The 8,279-nt window shown below is 38.7% G+C and overlaps 1 protein-coding gene across 10 annotated transcripts in view; it reads left to right on the top strand.

The window, feature by feature from the left end:
• The window catches only part of LOC105468166 (coiled-coil domain containing 150), a 95,192-nt gene extending 90,351 nt beyond the window's left edge, over nt 1-4,841 (top strand). For 9 of the 10 annotated variants that reach the window (XM_011718215.2, XM_011718214.2, XM_011718212.2 and 6 more), the window contains 6 exons: nt 1,218-1,412; nt 1,818-1,886; nt 1,986-2,147; nt 2,890-2,976; nt 4,054-4,173; nt 4,467-4,840. In XM_011718215.2, the coding sequence (XP_011716517.1) occupies nt 1,218-1,412; nt 1,818-1,886; nt 1,986-2,147; nt 2,890-2,976; nt 4,054-4,173; nt 4,467-4,583 (750 nt within the window). In that variant the 3' untranslated portion in view covers nt 4,584-4,840. Of the gene's footprint in view, nt 1-1,217; nt 1,413-1,817; nt 1,887-1,985; nt 2,148-2,889; nt 2,977-4,053; nt 4,174-4,466 lie in introns of all 10 variants that reach the window. The other variant, XM_071073117.1, reaches the window with a different exon arrangement.
• The last annotated feature ends 3,438 nt before the right edge of the window (nt 4,842-8,279 follow it).

The raw sequence follows: 8,279 nt of genomic DNA on the forward strand, positions 1-8,279 counted from the left end.
GACAGTGAGGGAGTGACAGCAGTGAGGAGTTGGCAGCAGCATTGGGCTCACAGAGCACTGCCTGAGTCCCAGCTCTGCCTCTTATTAGCTACGTGTTAATTTACTGTGTAAGTAAGTGACTTAATTTCTGAGTTTCAGTTTCCTCAGTCATAAAATGGAAACTACCACAACTATTTTTCAAGTTTATCTTGAGAATTAAATTGGAAAGCATTTTTAAAGTAATTATCACAGTACCTGCACATAATAATCACTACAAAGTAAATGATAGTTGCTAGTGCTTATCCAGTTTTAGAAAGGCTGTGATTGAGGTAACTGAAATATCTAACAGGAAGTTAGTTGGGCAGTAATAAAAGACTGTAGTGTAAAGTTAGGATCTAAAAGAAGGAACTAGTATAGAAAGAAAAGGTACAGATATCCTTGACTTCACTCTTTGCTGTGTTAAATGCTGGCAGACATAGAGAGTACCACCTTCCTGTCTTCTCCCTTCTCAACTGCCTCCTCTTCCTAAAGTTTTCGAGTGGCAGTGGTTTAAGGGCATATTAGAAGGACGGGAACTCTGTAAAATTATTTAAGTAACTACTATGCAGTTTTTTTCACGAGATAAGTTTATTAAAATCCTTGAGAACAAAAAGCAAAATTATAAAAATATATGCCATGACAGTCAATAACTTGACAGATATTTATATAAACTGCCATATAATTCATTTTCATTTCTTCAGAAATGAGGTTGCAAGTGACAGAGAAGAGCTTATAGCATGATAATCACAGAGTATTGTGTGTGCCAAACTCTTACTTCTTTCTCTATATGATCTTAATTTAATTTGTTATTTGTATTCTATGAAGTAGGCTATACACACACTGTTCAGATGATGAACCTGAGGCTTAAGGTAGTTAATTGCCTCAGATCACTCAACCAGTAAGTGCTGAAGGTGATATTTGGACAGAGGCCTGACTCCAAAGCCATGCTCTTAAAATGCAAATGATGAATATACATTTACATTCTTTATTCCAAGAAAGAGTTTGTTCTTCAGTGATAAAAATTATGAAAACCACTTGGTCTGTTGCTCCATAAATCTGCTTAATCAGACATTATTATTGCCTCACTAACTCTCCTTTTTAAAAGAAAATCCAAAGATAACAAAATATAAGGACAAAACTACATAAGCTTCTCTTGATGGAAAGTAAAAATGTTTCAATTTTTTCCCTTGTGTTTTAAGCTGAAGAAAGCCCTTGATGAAGCTAACTTCAGATCAGTGGAAGTGTCCCGGACCAACCGAGAGCTGCGACAGAAACTTGCAGAGCTAGAAAAAATACTAGAAAGTAACAAGGAGAAAATAAAGAATCAAAAGACCCAAATTAAGCTCCACTTGTCAGCTAAGGCGAATAATGCTCAGAATATAGAAAGGATGAAGGTTGTATGAGAAACCTCTTCTCACTTCCTGGATACCCTATGAGGATGTAGGCAGTCAGTGGTGTCTGGGGAAGACAGGTTTTAGAACCCTACCAGCCCCACGTATTCTCTGGGAATTATAGCCAGTTGCCTTTGGGGAGACTTTTTCAGTGGAGACGCTGCTGTGTAAATGTTTGATTTCTCCTTTGCTGCCAGTGTCACATTCTGGTTCCCCATCTGTCCCTTCCGTGTTGATTGTACTGGACTTTGCTCTTTCGGGATCAGTGGGCCAGATGGGAAAGAAAGCTCAGCAGGAACTGGTAACTTTGGGTCTCATATTGGAATCTTTCTGTCATCTTATAGGCAAAAAGAGCAAGCCAGTTTTTCCACTGATCATCTTTTTATGTTATTTTCCATTTACTTTTAGCAAATAGAAAAAGAATTGAAGCAAATGGAGCTAATTAAGGATCAATATCAGAAAAAAAACTATGAACAGGTAGATAGATGATTTCCATACACTCTGTGTTTACCTTTCATGCAAAATCTCAAACTTGGAGGGGGTTCACCAAATGTCTCCGTCTTTGTATCCTTCCAGTCTTTGAGTATCCAGAGATTTGTGTGTGAAATGACTAACCTGCAGAAAGAGATGCAGATGTTGGCCAAGAGCCAGTATGATGCCTCAGTGCGGAATAAACAGCAAGAGCTGTGCCTAGAAGCAGAGCGGAAAATAAGGCAGGAGCTAGAGAATCGGTGCCAGGTAAAAGGTTTCCTAAGATTCATCTTAAAGATCATCAGCAAATGACATGTGCCAAGCCCAGCAGTATTGCATCTAGACTTTCTAGAGTCTACAGAAGACAACACATATTTACAAATTGTTTATCTTAGCTAAGTCCTTAGAATAATAGTATCTAGGAAGAAGACTGTAGTTTGAATACGGCAAATGTTCTCCGTTTTCAGTTGAATAAAAGTAACGTCAAATTTTGAAGAACATCTAGGGCTTACATATGCAAAGTATCAGTTACTAAGTAAGACTTCTGAACTGAATTCCATAGCCTTTCAGGAACTTTATACACCTCATTTCTTCTCCTAGCACAGATATACCTGTTGCTGTTACAGGACTCTTAGGTATTCCTAAATGAATAAAAAGCATAATGTCATATCACTGAAAAGGGACTTCAAGAGATCACTGAGCTCTTGTCTTTCAATAGGGTTTGTCATGAGAAGTATCTCTCCAGTTCTGAAAAGACATATTAATCACTTTCCTCAACAGAATCCATAAATAAAAAATCAAAATGTGTAATCATATCCACATATGTAGATATGGAGACTATAGGTTAAACTGAAAATAACGGTTTTTGTCTCATATGTCGGTAGCACCTGAAGTTAGAAGGCACTCCATCCTATTTTCATATTTGGTTGCCCATTTATTATAACAGTGAAGCATTTGATTCCTTATGGTATGTTGGAAGTTTATAAAAATCTCTGTATCACATTTTCAGGAATTGGAAGAAACTATCAGACACCTGAAGAAATGTAAAGAGGCAACAGAGAATAAGCTGAAAGAAGCCAGTGTGGAATCAGAACAGGTGAGCCAGACCCATGGACGTAAAGACTTAGACGTTTCCTTCAACACAACAACCCTGAAGCAACCCAAGTCAATGTGAAGTCCTTCATTAACAGAGTTGTCAGGAATGCAACAGGGAAAAACCAGTAACTTCCCAAGTGTAGTCTCTATTGTAAAGAAGTGATTTTTAGATTAAGAGTCTGTGTCCTGATGATAGATGAGAGATAACGCGATGCTAAAATATTAAACCTGAAGTCCAAATCTCCCTACTAAATATGAGGAAAAACCAGCATATGTGTGGATTTTAGTGCATTATTATTTGACATGACCCTACTGAAAGTGGATGCTCTTTGTTCAATCAATCAATAACTAAAAAAGTAAAGTAGACCCCATTTAACTAATTTGTGAATTTGCCTTTTCTATTCTAAACTTAAATTAGCCTTTTGGGGGGTATTTCAAATCATACTTTTTTTTCTTTCTTTGAAACAGGATCTCACTCTGTCACCAGACTGGAGTATATGGCATAAGCTTGGCTCACTGCACCCTCCACCTCCTAGGCTCAAATGATCCTCCCACTTGAGCCTCCCAAGTAGCCAAGTAGCTGGGCATGGTGGTGTACCATGCACAGCTAATTTTTGGTGGAGATGAGGTTCCACTATGTTGCCAGGCTGGTCTTGAACTCCTGCACTCAGGTGATCCACCAGCCTTGGCCTCCCAAAGTGCTGTGATTCCAGATGTGAACCACTACACCTGGCCCATGAACTACTACATTCTTAAGAGTTCATATATTTTTTCATTTTCAAAGCCATCTTGTACCTTCATTCTTAATTTTCTCCTGGGTCCTCTCTTGCATTACTTCACATCCAGGAAACATTAACAAATGCATGGAAAGCAGCAAGTCTGCATGCATTGTTTAACCCCTCACTCAGAAATTACTCTCATATATAGGTTGTTAAGTATATTGTGCAAATAGGTTGCAAAGAACATGCAGTCAGAATTTGGGTCTTTTAATTTCTAAGTAAAAAATCTCTGCAACTAATACACAAAAAACTTGTAACTCTTTCTTTGTGTCTTTTAATGGTGATATTTATATGTTCAGATAACAGCTAACCTGGAAGAAGCCCATCGCTGGTTTAAACACAGGTTTGATGGTCTACAACTTGAGCTGACAAAAAACCGGTTGCAGAGGCCTTCTGGGGAAGACAGGTGGCAGGAAAAGGTAAGATTAAGACATGGATGTCTTAAGCAATTTTCTACTTGTTGCTTCTCAGATTTCTAATTACTAAAGTTCTCTCATCATCTTGATACTGTCTCTGTTAATCTTTAGTTTCTTTACACTAATGCTAGCAAACCAGTTAATTTCTTTTTCTTACAAACTTCCACCTGTCACAAACTTTTTAGATTAGAATCACCTGTCTTCATGAATACATGACACGTGTAGAGACAAAACAGGTGCCGATTGCTGCAGTTAGCTTTGAACAGTCAGTGTTAGGTGTGTTTTCTTTCCAACAGGACCAAGATGTAAAACATGATGTCATGTCCAGCCAATCTGTTCTGCATCGATGGGAGAAAAAGCAGAATCTTAGGCCTATGCCCAAGAAGTATCATTCTGAGGTACAGAGGAAGTGATGTCCTTGACAAGGGAGCTTCTTTATGTGTAGCTACACTCCATGATTCCACGAGCCCAGCAGCCAGGGCTGGCCTGTTTCTAGAGTCATAAGAACATGAAGTCTTTGATGTGGGCTGAAGATTTTGGACCTGAGTTTATCATTTTATGAACTATTATATCAGTACAAAGCTACCCCGTTGTTTTGTCCCTTTTTGCATTTTCCACCCAATAAATTTATGTTAATTTGTTTTATGATAGGAGATGGTGTTCCATGATTCTTGTCTGTTTTTCTAATAAGTATAAGAAAAAGCTTTGAGCAAGGTTCTAAATGATATTGCTACTAAACGATATGATATTTTGCTTCAATGAAACGTCCTCCTCTAACATGCAGTAGATAATCCCTGAAAATAGAATTGTGTGAAAAATGGTAAAGACTCCTCTACTGTCTTGCAGACTGACACACTTCTGTGTTGGGTCATTACCAGCATAGCTTTTAAATGACTAATATCTCTATTCTCAAATAAGGCATTTCAGATATTTATAGCTTCCGTGGTCATTAAAAAAGTTACAGAATGCAGCAGTCTGTTCTTCTCAGGGAGACTATGCCTGACCAACATAGCTCTTCCTTACTATAGTTAAGGAATAAGCTCATCTTCATCTTTTTATTTCAGATGTTGAGTGGTGGATTAGGTAATCCAGATTTAACATATGTAAATGGATGGCATAATACCTGACTTAATTAATACTCAAGTAATCATAGCTGCTGCTGACATTATCAGGACCTAAATCAAGTAAGCAATCATGAAATTGTAAATAATATCAAATATAAGACTGTCAAAGGTTGATGAGCCTACTACTCAATATCTGATAGAAAAAAACAAAGCTACATTTATCACTTACTATATAGTAAGGGATAATTGTTGTTCAGGCATAGTCTTCCTTGAGCAGAGCAGACTGTTAATCTCATGTAGGTTCTTTGGGAATATGGAATTCATATTGACATCTGTAGAAGTGTAGTTACTGAAGTGAGACTATTGTTTATTGATTCACATTCAGAAGCATGTTAATTGGAGTGGGTCCATTTCTGTTTGTTTGACTTAAGGAATAAAGGACTCTTGCTGGTTTTCAGGCTTGTAAAAGCATGTACAAAAAGGCAAGTTGGCCAGGTCCAGTGGCTCATGCCTGTAATCCCAACACTTCAGGCGGCCAAGGCAGGCAGATCACTTGAGGCCAGGAGTTTGAGACCAGCCTGGCCAACATGGTGAAACCCTGTCTCTATCAAAAATACAAAAATTAGCCAGGTGTGGTGTTGCAAACCTGTAGTCCCAGCTATTTGGATGGCTGAAGCACAAGAATTGCTTGAACCCAGGAGGTGGAGGTCGTAGTGAGCCAAGATCACGCCACTGTACTCCAGCCTGGGCAACAGAGTGAAACTCTGTCTCAAAAAAAAAAAAAAAAAGAAAAAAGAAAGAAAAAAAGTTGTCATTGATCTAATGGACAAGTTAAAAACTGGTAAAAACTGGTAGTTAAAAACTAGCTGCTTGTTCTCATGGCTTCCAAACAATCAATCTTAATCTGCTTTTGGGAGGATGTAAACATTTTATTATTTGTGCCCCCTTTTGGTCCTCTATCATATGTTAGGACAGTGGCTCTGTAGAAGCATTTGAGACTGAACAACAGACATCAAACAACTATTTTGTTAACCCAGGTACAATGTGAAGTGTTAGCACTGGTACATACACCTCTCTGGTTGGAAAAAGAAAATAATTCATGGCTATTTTATTACCTGTAACTACTTTGGTTCTATGGTTTGAATGTGTCCCCTCCAAAGTTCATGTTGAAACTTAATTCTTACTCTGGTGGTATTAAGTGGGGGGCCTTTAGGGCCTCTGGGGAAGTGGATTAAGTGGGGGGCCTTTGGGGCTCTGTCCTCATGAATGGAGTAGTGCCTCATTAAAGGGCTGGAGGGAACTAACTTGGGCCATTTTGCCTTTCTGCTTCCACCATGTGAGGACACAGCATTCAGCTCCTCTGGAGGAAACAGCAACAAGGTGCCATCTTAGAAACAGGGAACAGGGTCCTCACTTGACATCAAATCTGCAAGCACCTTGATCTTGGACTTCCCAGCCTCCCAAACTGTAAGAAATAAATGTCTGTTCTTTATAAATTACTCAGTCTCAACTGTTTTGTTATAGCAGCAGAAACAGACTAAGAAGACGCTTGGTTATGAACAATTTAAGTTGTTTACTGTGTCTCCAAGGGTTGGGCCATGTTATTTACTGGGTCAGCTAAAGTGAGAGAACACATTTTTGGTGGTCTCCTCAAGTTGTCAAACTCCTATGGGATAGGTCACTATCCATAGGAGTTGATGTGGTTTGGCTCTGTGTCCCCACCCAAATCTCATGTTGAATTGTAATTCCCAGTGTTGGAGGAGGAGGGGCCTGGTGGAAGGTGATTGGATTGTGGGGGCAGTTTTCCCCCTTGCTGTTCTTGTCATAGTGAGTGACTTCTCACAAGATCTGGTTGTTTAAAAGTGTGTATTACCTCTTTGTTCACTTGCTCTCTCCTGCTGCCACGTGAAGATGTGCTTGCTTCCCCTTTGCCCTTCCACCATGATTATAAGTTGCCTGAGGCCTCCCCAGCCATACCTACTGTACATCCTGTGGAACTGTGAGTCAATTAAGCCTCATTATAAATTACCCTGTCTCAGGTCTGTATAGCAGTGTGAGAATGGACTAATACAGGAGTCTCTCCAAAAAGGGATTTATCCCTTTGGACTCTTTAAGATATATAGTCAGTTGAGGGTATTGGGGAATTATAACTCTAAAACAGCCTAACCAGGAGCCCCCCAGAATAATTAACCTTGGTCCAGGGTTGGCACTGAAAACCTTGGTGGTGAATTCCACGAAGGAAAAAGATCCCAGTTACTAGACAAGGGAGATGATCAACCTTAATGGATTGTAAATGTATTACCACTTAATGTTGTCATGACAGTCACAGTTATATGCCAAGAATATTTATATCCTCCTTTTCCAGAACAAGGACATTTTTCTTCACTTACGTATTGTCCTCAAAGGGTGCCATTATTGATAAAGTTAATGTAACATACCTTTATGTTATTTTTTAGATTGGCTATACTAGATTGGGAGAAAGACATAGTTAGATTGATGATCATTTCTAGTAAAGCTTATATTTGTTATAAGAGGTATATGATAGCTAAATCACAACTATATATAAGCTTAAACTAGTAAAGAGAGGAGTATGACCAACAGAGTAACAGACATAGGTACGTTAAAGAGAATGTGACAGAAGAATCTCGTTCAAATGGTCTCAGGCCGAAGCCGCCTACTTTGTGTGGCTGTCTACTTGTTCTGAGGCTTTTGGGTTAGCAGCCAATTTCTGCAGATCATCTGCTTCTGAAAGCCCTTCAGAGAACTTTGGGATCTCTAATGGGTAGAACTTTCTGATTCTATTAAGACCTTTTCTGTTTTTCCAGAGGATTGAAGTGATATGAGCAACAAGGATTCATTTAAAAAGCAAAGCTTATATAATTCAAATCATGAAAAACCATTCCAGCTTAATGTGTCCCTGTATTATTAGATAGATGTCATGTCCTTGGTGGGAAACACAAACTCAAATCCTTTTTTAGCCATTTTAAGTGCTAGTGCTTCCACTCATCCAGAAAATAAATAGACCATTATTACTATATATAACAC

The sequence above is a fragment of the Macaca nemestrina genome, chromosome 11, assembly GCF_043159975.1.
Source record: "Macaca nemestrina isolate mMacNem1 chromosome 11, mMacNem.hap1, whole genome shotgun sequence".
NCBI lineage: Eukaryota > Metazoa > Chordata > Mammalia > Primates > Cercopithecidae > Macaca > Macaca nemestrina.